The sequence below is a fragment of the Dinoponera quadriceps genome, unplaced genomic scaffold (assembly GCF_001313825.1).
Source record: "Dinoponera quadriceps isolate SergipeBrazil2010 unplaced genomic scaffold, ASM131382v1 scaffold3386, whole genome shotgun sequence".
NCBI classification, from domain to species: domain Eukaryota; kingdom Metazoa; phylum Arthropoda; class Insecta; order Hymenoptera; family Formicidae; genus Dinoponera; species Dinoponera quadriceps.
Window position 1 is genome coordinate 889,731 of NW_014557714.1, and position 20,143 is coordinate 909,873.

The 20,143-nt window shown below is 39.1% G+C and overlaps 1 protein-coding gene across 1 annotated transcript in view; it reads left to right on the top strand.

Annotated features, from left to right (window-relative positions):
- LOC106749404 (discoidin domain-containing receptor 2-like) overlaps positions 1–20,143 on the top strand; it is a 191,219-nt gene that overhangs the window by 143,442 nt on the left and 27,634 nt on the right. The window contains exon 5 of the mRNA XM_014628806.1: positions 7,670–7,817. Within this exon, the coding sequence (XP_014484292.1) occupies positions 7,670–7,817 (148 nt within the window). The remainder of the gene's footprint in view (positions 1–7,669; positions 7,818–20,143) is intronic.

The window sequence follows — 20,143 nt, forward strand, 5'->3', positions numbered from 1 at the left end:
AAGGTTCGTCGTGTTTGTCAAGTAAAATAGGAAATCCAATTATCCAATTCCGAAGGATTAATAATTTTTATATGTAAAAATGAATAATATTGACCCGGTATTTTTTAGACTTCTAATTATCCTTTTAATATCCAAATTCCTTGTATGAATTTAATTACAAAATAACAGATCTTTCACACCAATTTAACAATGTTTGAATGAATACTACTTTATCATACACGTTGCATAAGAAAAAAGTGGCTCAAGATTTATCGACTCAATTCTCAATATAAAACACGTAATTAATGAACATCAGTTAAGAGACATCTTGTGCATCTTTGAAAAATTAAGTTTCAAATAATAAAGTATTCCTTCTCTTGCATAATAAAAGTCGAAGTTGAAGTCCGCCTGAAATATTAATCGAAGAGCACAGTTTCACGATTCACGATTGCTTGCCTTCCTGAGACTTATTTCGCGAAAATCCATCCTCTCTCTCTCTCTCTCTCAATCGTTTGCAATTCTAAAACTACCAATGCTCGAACATCTTTGCCCGGGAAAAATTGACTCTGAATTCGCCGGCGAATCCGTCGTTGGAATCAAGATCGCGAGACGTCCCGTATAAAAGGAAAAGAAGAGACAGAATATGGAGAAGAAAAAAAAATAGAGAGATTAACGAACAATACCGACTCTCCGAGAAGTAATATTCGCGTTAAGGGAAAACGCTTCCTGCCGCTACAATATCAAGATCCTTCTGTTTCACGGTTGATCGGATCACAATATTCCCAACTTCGAGCTCGATTTCGCGCGGCCCCCGTTCTCTCCCGCCCTCCCGTCCCCCCTTCTTCGTCCTCGCGCAGGATCCAGATCGCGGTGCGGGACGGTGAGAAGCGGCAATCGATAAGCGATCTGCTCTCGTGTGTTGGAATTGCACATAACGTCTCCGTAACATATGGTTAAGCGTCGCTAAAAGTGCAACTTCCGCTTTTCGAGAATCAGACATTTCTTCCCCGCTTCTCCCTCTCTCTCTCTCTCTCTCTCTCACACACACATACATTCTCTTTTTCCATCTTCGCGAGAAAGGGAGTCCTTTCTCTTCTCGAGCGACGATGGTGTTCTCGAATATCGCCCCCTGTTCGAGATTGAATCACGCATCGCTACGCTTTCGACATAGCCGCGCGTTTTCTCGATCGTCAAATTATTTCTGCCGCGAAAATTCGCCTTCGTATCGCGATATCCAACTTCGACGTAAATTTTCGTCTTAATTCCACCCCATCCCCCCTGACCTCCTCTATGTTTTCGGCTCTTTTTAACGAGGGGTGATAATAGTTTCACGTGTAACCCGCACGGAAGGAATGAAAGAGTAAATATTACACATAATATTATAAATATTACACTTTTACAATGAAATGTGAGAGAACGCTGATTTAATGCGCCGCAGCTGTGCTCGATAATCTCTTATCGCTCAACCGAATTAGTCGCGTCGGTCCCGAGTCGAAATTTTGGTTCGCAATAACCCCGCAAATTCCATTGAACTTGAAGGATTAACGGAGAATTTCGAGATACAACGGCTGTACGAGCTTTATTGTCCTACTTTGATGCCACGGATGTAATTTACTGCCGTTTTCTCTCCATGTTGAGTCTTATCTCAGCATTATTTAATATTCGATCCCAATTTCCTACCGACGTCTTATCTTTGTTCTTAATTTCAGTCAGCAATGTATTAATTGCATGATTGCATAGTTATATAACTTATTTATATAACTTAATTATACCACTTACTCAGCTATAAATAGAATATGTGATATAAGCGGATATCAAATAATCGAAAAAAAAATTGGAGGATAAATGGATGAAAAAAAAATAAGGTATTTCGCCCTCATCTCTCTTCCTAATTTCATTCTTCTTTCTTTTTGGCGTTGAAAGTTTCAATGAGGTTTGAAATTCATTGAAAGAGCTGATTGAGAAAAGAAGCTGTAAATGCAAAGATAACAGCTGTGTTTCCAATAATGCTATGTGTTTACCAAGAGAGATTAAATTTGAATTTCGTACAATAACAAGGCTGAACCGAAATGAAGAGAATGTGTTGGCAAATATAAACACATTCGGAATCGTGGCATCGAGGAGCATTATTAAATGCAAAAGTCAATACTTGCGAAATTTATTTATATTAGTTTCTAAGGTGTTCGTAGTTGTCAAGTATTTTACTATCTTTGAACGAGAACATAATTAATTATACACCCGAGGACCGGTGTTCGGTTGTGTGAGTCGATGTTTTTTGTCGTGTGACAGAAATACGAAGTACATAAACCGGCACAATAGCCTTAACGTTTACTAGGCTCAAAGCCGCAGGAGTTTTTCGCACGCATCATATTTACATACTCACGCATCGTGACTGTTGATTAATCGAGAAAACAGCAACGATATATCAAATATTCTTCAGAATGATATTTGTAACGTGAAACATAAAACCATGTATGAAAGAAAAAATAATATATCATTGTCATGATAAGATATCCGCCATTTTCTTAAATAATGAACAGTCATTGTGCACGAATATGTGGATATCACGCGTGTGTGATCAAAAATTCTGGTGACATCTGGCTTGATAAAAAGTTAAAACTGCTGTTAACAATTTCAATACAAGATTACCAAATAGCTCAATCAAATATTCATGGAAATATTACCGATCCCGTAAGTCGTTAAACGATAATAGAGTACGATAATAGAGCTTAAATTTTAATTCTATACTCTCGACCAATTCGTCAATTAAGACCGAAGATCTCCTGCATAATAAACGATTTCACACACCTCGAAATATATGATGTATCACCGCGCATCCCCGCTTCTCGATTCGGCATCCTGACTCCAAACTGCTCCGTCGTGGCATTCCGGATTCTCACTCGTGTCACTGACACCGACACTAACACTAACACTGATACTTGCGAAACCGCGATGTAATCTGAGAAACACGTAATTAACAATCGAGCGGCAACGAGAACACGCACTCAGAGAAAGAATTAATCATAGGAGCTAAAATCTAGCTGTGTCAGTTAAAATGCGTCTGAAATATGCACAGCTAATGTCGTTGCTACCGTAACTAAATTTATTAGCTGTCTGAATTTCGACGTTACAGAGAGAGAAATATTAGCTAGATCGCACAACATAGTATAAAAATTGTATTCACATTCCCGACTAGAAATTTATTGCTTTTCTTTTAATAGAAGCTGTCTTTAAATGTATGCTGTCTATGCTGATTTTGCCTGATATTTAGCCATTTGCTTGATTTAATGCTACATCGTATCTGAGAAACACGCTTAAGCGCTGATAGAATCGAACTCGAGACCCGTGGATCGTAAGTCCATTGATCGATTGATACGAACGTGTTTCATATTGTTTATATATGGTGTAACTAGAAAGAAAGAGAGACAAAGAGAGAGAGAGAGAGAGAGAGAGTACAGTTAATTAATCTCAGCTACTCATACTAAAAATTTCAGCTAAAAATGTTGTATCTCATAGCAAATGCATTTTACCTCTAATTAATAACTTTTCATATGACAGCAAATGTTCAAACTAGCTAACGAGATTTAGCTGCTGTTATTAAATCATTTCTCTGAGTGCGATTAAATATTTTTCGAATTAATCCGAGATTATAACCGACGCATTATGTACACATTAGCTATTCTCAACTCACTATCGTAAATGACATTTACGATAGTACGTTTGCTATCGCAGCAAAAGCACTGGCTATTGCATTTAAAATTGCTTATGATGTTGAAGTATTAAGTGTCCATATGTTATAACTAATTTACTTTACTGCAGGTAATCCTTTACGTTCTACGTACGGCTGCTCAGCCAATCAGATGGTCTTTAAATTATTTTTAGAAGCACTTTTATTGATAAAAGTAAATAGAGAATATGGATTATTATATGTGCGTGTCTCGAACACTTGGGAAAGTCCGCGAGGCATGTGCGTATGCTAAACTACGTCGGAGAGGCGAAGTGTTGACTATTGTTATCGCCGTTCAGCGGCGGGCGGTGACGTGCGCTTTTCGCCGATTGTTTCGCTTTCCTCGCGCATCGCGTGCCTTTCCACAACCGAGTATGACGTCACGAACCGGTGAGCTTGCTTTTTACGATTAGTTAGTTAGGTTACGATTGGTTAGTTACGATTTCCATCGGATGAATAAAAGATTGGGCCGGTGGAAATGTTCGTTCCATTTTTTAATCGAAACATATATATATGATATATATTTATTTATGAATAAAACTAATCAATTAAATATGCGCCATTTTGTTCGACGACCTACCATCTCTCCGGTAACTACCCGTACCTGTAGAAATTCTAGGATCTCTGAACGAAGAACTGAATTAAAAACGGTATAAATTTTCGCATCGACTCAATATTTCGCCGGATCTTAAATTAATTGGTCGGGCTGGAGTCAACGTCGCGTTAATTAACTCGTGTTTCTCCGATCGAATCGCCGTGCCTACGTGAATGTCAGTTCCAGTGTCAGTGCTGCGAGCGAGTATCCGAAGTACCACGATGGAACAGCGAGAAACAGGACGCTGGTTTAGGAAGCTAGGACGGAGGATTCGGGATACATCATGCATTTCCACGTACACACAGAGATTTCCAAGTATAATCGTAAATTAATAATGATATAAGGACCGTATAAAGTTCTGTTAATTGAAGAAATATTAGCGATTAACTAAAGAGCGTTACTGAAAATTAATCAGAGAATATTTTGAGAAGAGTAACCGAAATGCAAGGAGAAAAAAATGTAAGTGGCAGGCAACGAGAGCGGGGCGTGTGATAGTTGAATTGCAAACAGAAAGTAAAATGAAGTGTAAATGTTTTGATATTGCGAAGCACTAGACATACATAGGTGTGTAAGATCACTCGTTATGCATGATGTTTCCAAGTTTAACGAACATTTGGCGAAATTACCGAGAATAAAGAGATATTCCGAGTCGAAATTTAGGCCGACACATATGTATTTACAATTCATCATATTTAACAAATAATTATAACTTTATGAATAATTCGATTATACGATTCGCCTATATCTGTGCTTATTTTCAACAACAAAAAATATCGATCCGAATAGCCGAAATGTCCAAAGAGCCGAATCCACAAATACGAGTCTTTAATTATGTTCTCAATCGAAGAAGGTAAATAATTGATAACCGTGAACAAAATATAGATCTCAGAATAGAATGTAAACTCAGCAAGTGTTACTTTCCCTGCATCTAATAATGCTCCTTGCGTCGCGAGACATTTATTTATCTATTTTCTATTCGCTATCTATTTTTTATCTCTTTATTTGCCATCGTCTCTTCTCGCTTATAATTAGCCTTACTATTACACCGAATTCATATTTAAAAGTCCATTAGTGCACAAAAATATTATACACGTAACTGTTATATTTGCTCCTTACAGCTTCTCCGCCACCTTTGTATCTCCAAATTCTATCAAAGTAAGTCAACGTCGATAAAAAGGAAATAAGAAAAGGATCATAAGTAAAGAAAATCTATTTTATCTACCACCTATCTCATTAATTACCCGCGTTATGTTAATCATTTAATATCTGCTTATCTCACATCCTCTACCTGCAGTTACATGATCACAACATATTATTCATTGAGGTCAAGAATAAAAATTACACGCAAGCTGAATATAACAAGGTGTATGATTTGTTTTTTCACGTTTGGATGCGGAAAGCTCGCTCTCGAAGTTTGTTTCCTTTAGTTACACGCCGTGTATCGAGATAATCGCACATTAAATAACACCGAAACGAATCTTCCTCCGGGACTCAACATGGAGAGAAGAACGGTAAGTAACCATCTTGGTGCACCAAGTTGGACGGAATTTGCGGAGTTAATGCAGAATCGAAAATTATGTCTCGGGGGTTATACGAACGCGAGACTGTCACGAGGCGAGATGAGACGGGAGACGAGTCGGGGCTGAAGTACGTTACGTTACGCATTACGCTTAATTTCACGGGTAACCGAGCAGCGGGAATCGCAACGCCTCATTACAGCCGGTGTCAATCCGCGACTGGGGGTCCTACGGGTTGGAAGTACCGTTGAAAAGTTCATACCCAGCACGGCGACGTGCTAAATGTATTATCGGCGAAATACCGGCGCTGCGCGCTGTCACCCACGCACCGGACAGACGGGCGTCCCGATATTCCCGTCCGGAAAAATGAATAGCGAGCGAGCGTACACTCAGCCTGGTGTTACATTAACGGATTCCAAAATCGAGAGACGTCTATAAGTACCGGGGAAATTTCCGGTCGGAGTATCCATTATCCATTTAATCGCATTAGCGACGCGTGGTACTCACGATAAAAGTTATCGCCGTCGAATTCGTGGCTGCCTGTAAAAACTCTCTCGTCAACACCGAATATCAAAATAAAAAGAAGAGAGAGAGAGAGAGAAAGACAAAGAGGGGGAAAAAGGGAAAAGCGGAACGTGACTTCATTATTTCGCGAAGTGACGGCGCCGGTAATCGAATCTCAATTTTCGCGTCGGTCGACGCGCGAAGAGGCGCTAATTTTATTTCACTAGACCAACACAGACGCGTTATTTAGCTAATTACTATTATAAAGGGAGAAATTTCAATACATGTAACTAAATAAGCATCAGACTAAAATTCAATGACAGATGCGAGTCGAAGTAAGTAATGACTCGCGTCAAGATTAAGATTTCGAGACAGCTAATCAGCGAAAAAGAGACTTTAACGTTTCGATCAATTTGAGATAAGGTGAATATCCCAATTAGTGACAATCGCAATCTGTTCTTACACGGGAAAAATTATATCAATGATCTTATATCAATGATAGATATTCTCATATATAAGCAATAATATTATAATCTTGGAAAAGGTTTAATCTTGATTTGATTGAATTTGTATTGAATGCGAATATTACTTGTACTCAATTCAAAACTAAAAATTTTCTAAGAATATTATAATATTCGTGCTTATATATGAGAATATCTATCATTGACTTGAGACTATTTTTTTTTTTATGTAATACATAAGTCAAATAATATAGATCCATATTTATCTTAAAAAATATATATTTTGCTCTACATTTTATATATTATCTGAATAACAAGTTTCAAATAAAATTAAAAGCCATACAACAGTAACAAGATTATAATTCGCTTCTGAAAAATTTAGCAAATAATACAAATATAAATTCTTAACCTACAAACTGTCATGTTTAAATCAGTAACAGGAACGTTCATGATTCTCTACCAATTGGTGACATTTGAATCATGATTTTTGCCTGTCAATAATAGAGCTGTCTGCACGTCTGTCACCGGTGACATAAGCGCACATGTGTCACAAATTGGGGGTCAAAATCAGTGTTGAATATCACTAAATAAACATGATATTTTCATCGCTTTTAAAAACGTGTGATAAATTAATTCAAATTTTATTAATGCAATTATAGAAGGCGTTTAAACCTTCGAGCAAAATAAACGTTACGTGCTTAACACATGTATTATTATAAGAATTTATTAATTTATTTTCACGACGAAACCACTTTGTCACTAACTCGAACGTCCACCTTATTTCATAACACACCTTTTTTAGAACGAGATTTTCCCTCTCTCCCCGGCGTGTCTTTCTTCCTTGTCGTTCGCTGTTCTTACGCGCACGTCGCAATGTTTTCCGCAGGTTTTGGCCGGCAACAGCGACACCTCCACCGTCGTGTCGCACAAATTGATCCCGCCTATCTTCGCCAGCCAAATCCGGATCCTGCCGCACTCGGAGCACAGACGCACGGTGTGCCTTCGCATCGAGCTCAAAGGATGCCGGGACACGAGTAAGTACCGAGTGTCTGAGAAGGATCACGAGCGCGCGCGCTCCCGCCGACGATTATTTCGTGCATCCGCTTATCCCTCGGAATCGCCGAATTATACGGCGCGAAATTGCGGAATAAATATTTTCCGTCCGGGGGCTTTGTAGTCGGCCGGCCGGCAATCGATACGCGAAGATTGGAAAATTCATATTTGTTGTTTTCCATAAGCTAACGGCGGATCTGCCGCTAACGACTTTCGCGATCGCATTTGTTAGACCGGAAGAGAAAAAAAAGCAACGGCCGGAGTAACCGAGCTCGACGCAAATAGTCATTTCCGGCGTCAAGCATATTTCTATCGTCGCTTTGACCGCGCTAATTACAGCAGACTCGACGCTGCATCACGATCGTCACACTCGTCATGTGTGTATTCGTGCAACTGTATCGTACAGTTTGTCGCACGCTAAAACGGAGATTCTCGTGTGGCGAAACGATGATTTATGGCGCGAACTTTGCGTGGGTTGGCAGTAATATACACTGGGAGGAAAAAAAGGGAAATTCCGCTCAAATTATAGTCATCTTCGGCGCTTAGCACGTTTCCTTTTTATTCCGAGGAAAATGTGGTAGCAGCGATATGCGTATGAAATTACTATCATTAGCATCATAGCAGGAATTATTACAAGTGATTTTTCTAACTATAAATATGTCATTATGCAATTATAGTCGTAAGTATCGGGCACTTTTCTTCCGATATGCGTATAAGGTTAGCATCAGTAACACTTTCGCTGCAGAATACGGCTCTCGTCACTATAATTATTCCATTCCGCCGCAGTAACAGATAACAAACACATTTTTCTTCAGTGGGCGCGTAAAAAAACTGCCATCAATAACACAATAATAACACTTGCTGCGAAAAAAGTGGTTTTCTCCTCGAATATAATAATTTCATCACGCAATTACGCTCGGGAATGCACTTTTTATCTCGGTGTAAATCACTAAACGCATTTTTTCTCTCATGTGTGTGCATATAAATTTCTCATCAATAACGCTGTAGCGGCCGCAAAAATGACCTCTCCCCGGCTATAATTATTTCACTGGGCGATTTCACAGTCCCAAATTTCCCGCATTTTACACACTTTCCCGATGTTTGCATACAGAGTCATCATCAATAACCGCCACAGCACGACTTGCTGCAGAGGGGTTCCCGGCTATAATTACTCGAGCGTGCAAATATATAGTCGCTCAAATACCGGACACTTTTTCCCCGTGCGGAGATTTCAAGAGAGAGAGAGAGAGAGAGAGAAATGGGAGGAAGAGAGACGAAAAGGGCGAATCACGAGGACGACTCTTTCATCCGGCTGCAATTTCGGTTCGCGGTTCGCGCGGTATTCGCCGCTCGACGGCGGCGAGACAAACAAAATCGAGCCGGGGCCCCGCGCGATTAACTGCGTCGTTTAAACAAATGCACTTCGTAATACGCACTTCATGAAGCGGACAACGGCTAAACCAATTTCAACGACGATTGGCGCCGATGACGACAATTGCGGATAATGCGCTCGAGGGCACTCTTACGCGGATAGGCAAATTCATTTGATCATTAGCCGCGTCCGGCCCGTCCGTCGGATAAATTTTTGCGCGCGGAACGGCAGCGCGCGCTCTATGTTGGCGGTCTCGCTTGGATATCGAATGCCAGCCGAATTACCGTCATCGAAAATGTCATAACTGGAGGTAACGCTCCGATATCGGACACTGCGTAATATCCCGACGCGTCGCGGCCGCCGCGGTGTATCGTCGACAAATCGACCGGCGCAAGAAGCAAAAACGACAGCTCGCGCGCGAGCGAGCTTGCATTTTCATTCGAATATCGGGGGAAAACCACCAAGACCGACACATACCATTTTGTTTTCGGGCTTTGAAACCCTGGTGAAAGCGCAGAATTAAAATTTATGTGCACGCATGCAAAACGGCTACATTTCTCTGTCAAAATATGTTGTAGTTCCTTTTGTTTAATTATTACATATCGTATTGCAAATTACTACTTTGTAAAGACTTGGAAAAATGACACTTTGAGAAAACAGATCCCAAAACCGACATGTCCATGATACCTATCTGGAAATTGACCAAAAAATGAAATAAGAGCGTTGGAATCACATTATTTTGTACACTTATTATATATTCGTACATCTTAAATTATCTTTAATCTTGCAAATTTTTTTATAATGCACAAAGAAAAAGATTTTTTCGAATTGAACAAAATTCCTTCAACTGAAACAAATTCGTCTTTCGAAACAAAGCAAACGAACGAATGTTTGATTCAACAAATAGGATTGCTTGATTTCTCAAACGATAAATATTTTCACACCAAATAACATTTCTTTTGTATATTCATCCAAACATTACAATAGTTGTTCCAAGCAATAAATTACTTGAAAAAAATAACACTATATTAGAAAAATATTAAAGAACTTCTTTTTGCTCCAGTGAGGATCAATATTTAATATTATTATTATTATATAATATATTATTTAATATATTATTACGCCCCAAAAGACTCGAGACGTCCGCTGCAGAGACGTCGGGAGCGGGGAAAAGCAGGAAGGCGAAAAGCAGGAAGAATGCACCTAGACAATTATTTTTCTCATTTTAACCCTTTTTTCCTTCTTATAACATAAAATTTTCCAATCTCCCCTTATCCCTTCTCACGTCTTTTATCTACAGCAAGCCGCCAATAAGACGCGAAGCGCTACCGCTGCTAGTCCCGCCCTTATCTCTCTTTCCAGATCTTCAGGATTGACCTTCAATATTGATGTCCATAATTGAGAAAACTCAGACTCAGATTATTGATAACTCTATCCTACAGCGCTCTTACTCCTCACTTATCTTTTGGAATAGAACGATCAGTCCAAATTCGTCAAGGAGTTCCCCCCTCCCTCCCTCCTAGTTAGCCAATTCTTGAAATAGTTTAAAATAAGGTCTTAAAGAGATTTAAATAATATCCACCGTAAAGGTCGAAATAAGACCAAAGTAACTTCTTGTTTCTTAAAAACAGTGTTCAAGTAGAAAATTTAACACAAACAAACTACAAGTCCGCGTTTGAATTTTCTTATAAATTGATAGCGTAACAAGATATAGTCTAATCAAACGTACCAAGATGGGGTCTAGTCAGATTTACAAATATGACCTTACTTTGTACGAGCATTACATTTTTGTGTAGAGACTAAGTGGGCTTGCCTTTATGGATCCTAAATGCAAGTGGGGAAAAATTGTGCAGGGCCTTTCCAATCCCCATTTTAAATTTCTACCCGAGTGTATTCTGTGATATGACATTTCACAGTAAAGTTCAGGTATGTCGGTTGAAAAACCAATGAACTCAGGTATGTCGGTTCACAGAACAACCTGACTCGAATCCACCTTGCTTGGTTCACTAACGGAAGATAAAGATTGGCACAGGATCCGAAGTGATTTGAAAAGTTCAAAACTTACTCTACAAAATAGTATTATCAAATAAATTACTTACTGCTTCGTTGCTTGAAAATTTACAAGAAGATTGCTTGAGAAATACTTCAGGACATCGAGGAACTAACGCTAATGACACGTAACCAAACACGCTTGCAAACGGAAACTGCCGCTTCAGCTCCTACTGCACTCAGTAGACGCTGTTCGACAGAGTTCGTTATTTTACAGCCGAGAAACGTGAGTATGTCGACTTTCCATACCTACGTCAGTTTTGGTGCTTTTCCTTTAACGCGACTCGTTCCCCGAGATTATTATTCCGGAAATAAGATAAACGTGATCGCGCGCGGTCGAACGACGACGGCGGCGTCGCGTTGCTCAAGTGGACACCTGACGATTAATTCCCAAATTGCAATTTCATTCAATTTGCCGAGAGACGGCCGTTGAGACGGCCGGGAGAGAAGGTAGGGCGCCGCTGGCTCTAACTACAGTGCTAGATCCTATTAACGTTCGTAACAGCGTTATACGGACGAGCTCATTGCCGGGTCGGCCTGGTATATTTGTTTTCGACCTAGTTCCGGTACTTAATGTCTTTTATAGAATCAATGTGTCGTTAGAGCGCTCCTACGGCGAAGGCGCGCGAACGAGCGTGTTACGTGAAGGGGCGATAACAAGCTTACCACGAAAACTCGAAAATTCCCCCGACTTCTGCCCCGATTCTCTCCCCCCCCCCCCCNCCCCCCCCTCTCTCTCTTTATCTCTTCCCCCGTCTTTCTCTTAACCCTTGCGCCAAATAAGCGAACTTCGCTTTCTCTCTTACCTTCTCTTTCTTCCCGCTGCGGCATTTCGGGAAGGCTGAGCGAGAAACGAGCGAACGAGGGGGGGGGGGGTACGAAGAATACGGAAAAAACAGTTTGGTTAAATTGATCTGAAATAGACAAAACTAAACACACTTTGATTGGAGGAAAAAGGATTTCTAGTTTTCACGAAGTCAGATTTGGTTTTCACAACCAGATATTCTGTCCCCCCCCCCCAACCAAAGCGCGTTTAATTTATCCATTTCGGGTAAATTCAACCAGACTTTTTTTTCGTACGAAAGGGGATAACTTTATTTTGCGATAACATCGTTTTTGTAAGCGCGCACTATCTAACAGGACGATGTTGGAATACAGGGTGGTTTAGGAATATTTCGACACGTAGGAGATCCTGGCACTTTTACGACACAGCGACGGTTATATTTAGATATCGGCCGTGTGTATATCGGGAGTTAATATACGCGGCGGTCAGTTGCGGACCGAATTAAAATTGCATTAGCTTTATTTTTAGCAGTTTCCCGTTAAAAGCGCGCGAATAAATTATCATGCCGGAATTAGAACGCGTCACAATATGCTCAATATTTATAATAAGAAACGGGTTAAACATAAAACGTTATAAAACTTGTGATTATATTTAGATTGAAAGACACGCTCCGAAAAGATTGCCGCCATATATTGAACACGTTTGGCTTTATATGTGTTTACGAATATTACGCAGATTTGTGATTTCGGAAGATTGCATTTTGAGAGGCCTCGACATTGATTGAAAAATTATTTTCACAGATCTTTTATTCGCATTCTTCTCGTACAATTTGTTTGTAGGTTATATGGCTCGAAATGTAAATCCATGTTCACTCATGTTTAGTGATATAATGCGAATCATTATTTGTCAAGCTTATATTCAATAGTGACTATAATAGTAAAATACTTTTAATGAACGGAATTATTATTATGTTTTACCAGCCGGAGAACACGAATGAATACGTCCATAAAGCTCAACATTAATAATTTACTACACGTTTAATAGCTTCACACGCTGATTTTGATACTGACTTTAACACCCCGACAAACTAACATTTTTTAAACGTCAGATTCAGATTCAGCGGCTCAAAAAGTGCAAAAACAACAAAAAAAACCAAAGGAAGCAGCAAAAAACTATTTTAACTTGCCACTCTGAGGGCTGAAATCGTCCTTCGTTGTGCCAGCAAATGATTTTTCTCCGTGTAATTAATCCGAAATTTCAAGTCGTCTGTTCGAATTATTTAATTATACAAAATTCCCTCCATCCGTAATTTTCCCTTCGGACCGGTGGCCATCCCTCTACATCGTTTCGAAACTCACCCTTAACATCCGTCGATCTACTTTCTCCCTTCCCAGACCCCGTTCCTTGCTATCACAAAGTAACGAATGTTAAGTATTCGTGACGCATACGACAACCATTCTCATAATTTATGTACAGGTGCGTGTATTATGTATAACAAACACGCCGTGCGCCACCACAATGCTATTTACATAAATTTGCATGCAGTTTCTTTTCTCGTCCGCGTGTTACCTTGCCACGGCCGCTCGCTCGCTCGCTCGCGGCCGGATTCGAGGCACAATTTTTCATAGAAATTCTACAAAGCGGCGTGCAAAGATTAAATGAAAACAACGTGAAATTAACGCGCCGACGCATTCGCATTCGTTCGCTGACGTAATCGTATCGCATAACGATAAGCCGGGAAATAAAGCGATACACTTCTCGCGCGTCGACCCGAACGACCGGTCGTTAAAGCCGAAGCCACCGAAACACCTCCTCCTATCTTTCATCTTCCGCGTCCGCTCGTTCGAATATTCGCATCTATTCGGTTTACACACACACACACACACACACACACACACACACACGCATGTATATATGCGCACACGTCCCTTCGTCGTACACTTTCCACTCGTTACATCCCAAAACGGTAATAGAACACGAAGAAGCCCGGTCAGGGAATTTCTCATTAAGCGCCGACAGCGAAAGCGCGAGCGGTTCCAAGTGAAAAACTAGGTATCGCTGAGATATGTGTTTTACATAAAGAAGAAACCGTGCAATCAGCCCAGGAGCAGTAACATTATACAAAGGGGGTGCTGCGGGCGGCGGGATACGAGAGAGAGAGAAAAAAACGTTAAACGAAAAAAAGGCTTTCTTCCTTTATTACTTTCAGCATAAATTGTTATTTCTGCTCGCCATGGTGAAACCAAAGAAGAACGAATTAATCACAGAGTAGCAACGAACGCTCACATCCGCGTGCGTAAACGCTAATTTTTGAGTTTCGTGTACACGAACTTCGTGCGTATCAGAGGGAAAGCACCAAAACTGACATACCATTTTGTTTTTAGGTTCTAAAGTCTTGTTGAAGGAATAAGATTAAAATTTATACGCACGGATGCAAACCAGCAACATTGCTCTACTAAAATGTATGACAGTTCCATGAAAATTATTACATACTTCCCTGCAAATAACTATTTCTTAAGATGTTTGATGATTGACGCTTCTAGAAATTAGATCCCAAAACCGACATACCCATAATATTTATAGAATATTATTTAATAAATAAGAGTTGAAAGTATTGAAGTATTGAAATTAGTACTGTAAGTTGAAAGTATTGAAGTATTGAAATTATATTATTTTGTACATTTATTACATATATCCTTATATATTATTTTAATTTTAAATATTTTTTTTTTATTTAAATATTTTATGTTGAATACTCTATTATATATAGAAAAGGATCTCTCGGCTTCTTCTTTTCGGCCATCCTAAATAAATAAATAAGAAAAAAGGATGAAAATTAGTCGTCGATAATTTCAGTTGTATCCTGTGAAATGGTATTTCACAGGTAAATTCAGGTATGTTGGCTGAAAGACCAGTACCAGTAGTAAACTCGAATATGTCAGTTTACAAAACAAATCAATCCTAACTTTTCTCGAGTAGTTCAGTGACAAAGGATAGAAATTGCACAAGATCCGAAACTTAACAATAGAAGTATCAAACGGTTATTTCTGACCTCTTCTATTTTTTAAATTAATACCCCATTTCTTTTGTAAAAGATAGGATTCTGAAATTTTATAACTTTTCATCAATCATTTAATGAAGGAAATGATCGATAAAAAGTCATAAAATTTTAGAATCCTGTCTTTTACACCAGAAATTTGGTATTAATCTAAAAAATGGATAAAATATAGTGAGAAATAAGCTCTTGGTATTTCTAGAGTGAAGAAATTCAAAAACACATGCTATAAGTAGTATTGTCAAATAAATTGTTTACCACTGATTTGCGACATTAATTTTTACGGAAAGGTGACTCAGCAAAAACCTCAGTGCAATGAAAAATTATACGACGGTAATAATACAACCAAACGTGTTTGCAAACAGAAACTGCCGCTTTAGCTTCAATTACTGTACACAGTAGACGAAGTTCGTGTCCCGTCCGACCGGAATTCAGTATTTAGGCGAGAACCATGGATATGTCGGTTTACTATAGCTATCAGTTTTGGCACTTCTTCTCTATTAATCTCATATTAATCGATCGGACGCGATTAAAGCGGAGCGTCGGGCTTTTGGAAACTGCGAAAGCCCGCCCGAGAACTTGAGCGACGCGCACCGCCGATTTCGCTTTCTCGTATTTTGCAAGAGTCGCGGCGAAATCGACTCTCCCGAGAACAAAGCCTCGCACGAAAAAAAAAGGGGCCTGCGCAGGACGGAGCGAGCGGGAGAAACGAGGGAAAACAAAATTCACTCTGCATTTTTGCGCAAGGAACATTTCCCGCGGTTGTAGCGCGGTTTTCCGGCCGTGCGCCCCGTGTAACGGAGTTATATTTTAGTTTCGTTGCGCGTAACTCGTAGTGTGTTTTTTTTTTTTCGCTTGCCGCGCACTGCACGCTTTCGTTATCACGGTCGCACGATCGTGCCGCTCGACACTTTCGGACTTAATCAGCTGATATACCGGCGATGTCCGCTGCGAGAGAGTGACAGCGTCGTCGCGTATATCATCGAGATGGATCGAAAGGTTCGATTCGATTTTCGACAAATAACGTCACATGCATGTAATAATACCGATAAAGTTCTGCTGCCGGAACGTTTGAGCACGGATAACGAAAGCGATTACTTGCTTGATGAATTATTGATTTCCATTGAATGCAGGGAAGACATATTGAGTTGAAAAATCGAGCCGAACTTTTTGATTGATCCCTAACATTACGTTAAAACATGCCGGCACGACCCTTGCCCCTCGTTATTAACCTCTTTGATGCGATTCGGTTGAAACCGACAGCCGCTGGGCGTCGGCTGTAAGCAGTAACAGGATTTCAAGTCGCACGTGCATTTTTTCTCACGAATTTAATTTAAATTAAATTATACTATTCTCTACTTTTATTCTTTATTATGCTGTATTTACGGGAGAGTTATCTCTTTAGTATTTTAGCCCTTAGTATCTCCTTTTGTAATATTTCTTTAGTATTTTAATATTTTAGAAATATCTACAATATTTATATCCACAATAATAGTATAGTCTACAATAATAGTATTTCAGAAACATCTAAATATTTTTTAGATAATAATCTGCACGAAGAAAAATAATTTTGCTGTTGTAGTGAAACCGTCGTTGCTATTACATATATGCTCGTTGCGACAGCCATAAAATTTAATTGGTATAACCAAATTAACGAATTATTCGTAATTAGAGCAGAAACAGTTTTGTCGCCAGCATAGAAAATACTCTGCCGAGTGAATTTATCTTTAGGACATGTTAATTTATCGTTTGAATAAAGTAATGTTTTCCTATATTTACTTATTTTTTTCTACGGCAAAATAATTTGTAGATTCAGCAAAATAATTCAACGAATGGCAATTAGTACTTTTAACAAATCGTTTGTCCACACAGTAACTGATAGATTTTTCTGCGACAGTATAATGTTATACCAACGAATTATTTTTCTCCGTGTATAGATAAAACAAAGAAAAAAAAATTATAATAAACAAATAATCGAAAGAAACGAATTAAAAAGAATAACATTAGTGAAATTAATTATTTGACAATTAAAATAAATTATTATGAACAGTATTATAATAATTTGTTGTATAATAATAAATTATCACGCACAAAAGTCTCAACATAAGTTGTTTAACTGAATATAGGCGTGTAAAAAATTGAGAAAACAACTAAAAAAATTCTTTCTTTCGCGGTATTCCTCCTTCTGCACTATTCAAATTGTGCTCTAAATATATCTCATATCGTTAAAAACAAAGAAGATATTTAAATATTCCCCCTCTCTCTACGTCAGTACATATTAATTATAAGAAACTGTAAAAGAGCGAGAGGAGAGAAATTATAGTTGATTATAGGTAACAGAGACCTCTCGGTACGAATAAAAGCAAATTTTGCGACACGACTTTTCCCACACGAAGACGTCCGCGACTGTCGCGCAAGAACAAACGCTTTCAAGCTACCTCACGCGGCTCTCAGCCGCCGTATCGAGGAGGTTAAGACTCCGCGCGCGCGAGTGAGTGCGCGAGGAAGAATATTCGCATAAATAATTTTTCTAGGTCGCTAATAATTCAATAACAACGCGAGATCGAGCGCGAGCGAGCGAGCGCGCGTTCAAGCGGTGACGTATGTACGAGGCCTCAACGGCGTGGCGCGGAGCGGAGCCGGTAAAACGGCGACATGAGAGCTTTCGCGCGCTATAAGAAGTATTCGGAGCGTGTGAGATCGAGCCCGACTGGGCGGGTATGTCGGATTTATGGCGGCCGTGCACGGCATCTGGTTAAAACAACGCTGATGCCCTGCTCCGGCCGAGTCGGCAGGGTGAACACGAACGATTACTCCTGGAATCGCGGGCAACACGGGGCCGACCCGGTCAGCGCGGGTACAGAATCCACGACATTGTCCTCCTGGTATTGACATTCGCGGTTTGACAGAATACAAGTGTGCTAAACCTCAGCTGATGGAGGATAATCAAACTCGGCTCGGTACGGGTTAATCGAAAGTACGATGTTGCTCGCGGTTACTTGAATCACCCACGACGACGCGTACGGCGAATTATCTAATGAAAAAGCCAAATCATTTTGCCTTTGACTTTTGATTAATTGTTTTTTTTTTTTTTGAGAGAGAGAGAGAGAGTGGGATCGCCTCGACGACGGAAAGAGGGTTTCAACTCACGTCGCGAAGTCATCATCGGTGACATTTGTCTTATCCCGTCGAGATGAGAATTGTCCCTTGGGCATTTTTGTAGTTTTTACACACGAGATGTCCCGCACATTCGGAATTTTAATTAGAAATTCACTGACGAATTCGAGATCCCTCTCCGTTTTTGCAGTTTCGGCGCTGTAAACGATCGCAGAAGGCATTCGCGAACTCTAAGCTCGAGGAGGGCAGATAGCACGCGGAATTATATTCCTTCGACTAATTTCACGGTTGGACTTTGCTTTAATAGAATTTTAATTTGGAACTTGGCTACATAAAGATGTGCAGTTTCAATGGAGACGGTCGCAGAATTCCCCGTACTCCGCTGCTAATTATACGTGAATTTTACTTTAATTGAATCCGAAGCTTCTCGCGAAGCTTAGTTGCCAAAATACATAACGTTGAAAAATCTTCGATATACACGGTGATATTTCTCGGTATTTTAATTAGGAAAAATTTATTTCCATCACATGTTCCGCTATATGTATTCTATCATATTGTTATTCTGTCCTCTACAAATTTGTCGGAGTTGAAATGCTAAAATATTGCAAACCTCTTTTGCGTTTTGTCTGAATATATCAAAATCAATAATTATGATTTTTACGTACGATTCAGTCTGTTAATAATAATTAATTTATATTTTTTGTACATATTCTGCATCATATTTTCTTACACGGAGGAAAATAATTTGCTGGCACAGCAAATTTTATGCTGTCGCAGCAAAATCTGTCAGTTATTATATGAACAGCAAAACGATTCGTTAAGAATACTAATTGCCATTCGTTGGATTATTTTGACGAGTCTACAAATGATAAATGTTGTAAGAACAAGTTAGTAAATATAGGAAAACACTATTTTGTTTTAGCAGCAAATTAAAAATGTTGTAAGGTTCACTGTCGTATTTTCAGCGGCGCATTAAGATTACTCATAAATTTAGTATCACGCAAACAAAATTACGTTCTTATACATTTATTTCACTATCCAAATAAGAAATGTTTCCATACAATATTACAAATCTGAAAATATTATTATATTATTTTAGTTTTCGTATTGTCGCTACATTTATGCATCAGTTGATCTAGTAGAGATATAATAGAAAGCGATATATGAATGTTTAAATATGTACGTATGTATACGTATTTCCAGTATTACATTAAATTATGAATTTTACACTGCTGTGTTTTTAAAATGGTTAATAATTCTGAAATTTATGTATACTGCCTACATATTAGTCTTTAAGTAGATTTCATCAAGCTCTTATTTTTAGTTTGGAAGATATTAAAAAAAGAAATTAAAAATAGCACACTAATCTCAAGGGACACGTATAAAAGGTGTCAACTTTAGACCGAAGATTTACGTTTTTCAACGTTGCAAATATCTCATCTCTCGAATAGCCAATCGTTTTCTAATTACATGAGCAGCTAGATAATATTTCGACGTACACTTAAAGGAAAAATTAGCTACAGGAGCTAAAATCGAATTATGGCTAAATTAGGGACAGCTAATGTCGCAGCTAATAAATTCAGCTGCGGTAGCAACGACATTAGCTATTAGAATTACAATGTATTTGCTGCAAGGTGTATTTATATTATTCGCCGTAGCATCTTAGTTCGAACAGCTAATGAATTTAGCTACGGTACAGTAATTGTCCCTAATTTAACTCCTACTGCTAATTCTTTCTATGCACGTATACTTAAGCTTCACTGAATTCTCATCAAACTCGCTTCACCTTACAACCTCCTCAACGTGTCCTAAGGACAAATTTACCCGGCAGAATTTTCCCATCCTGACAACGGAACTGTTTCCGCTCTAATTACGAATAACTCGTTAATTTGGTTATACCAACGAAATTTTATCGCAGTCGCAGCGAATA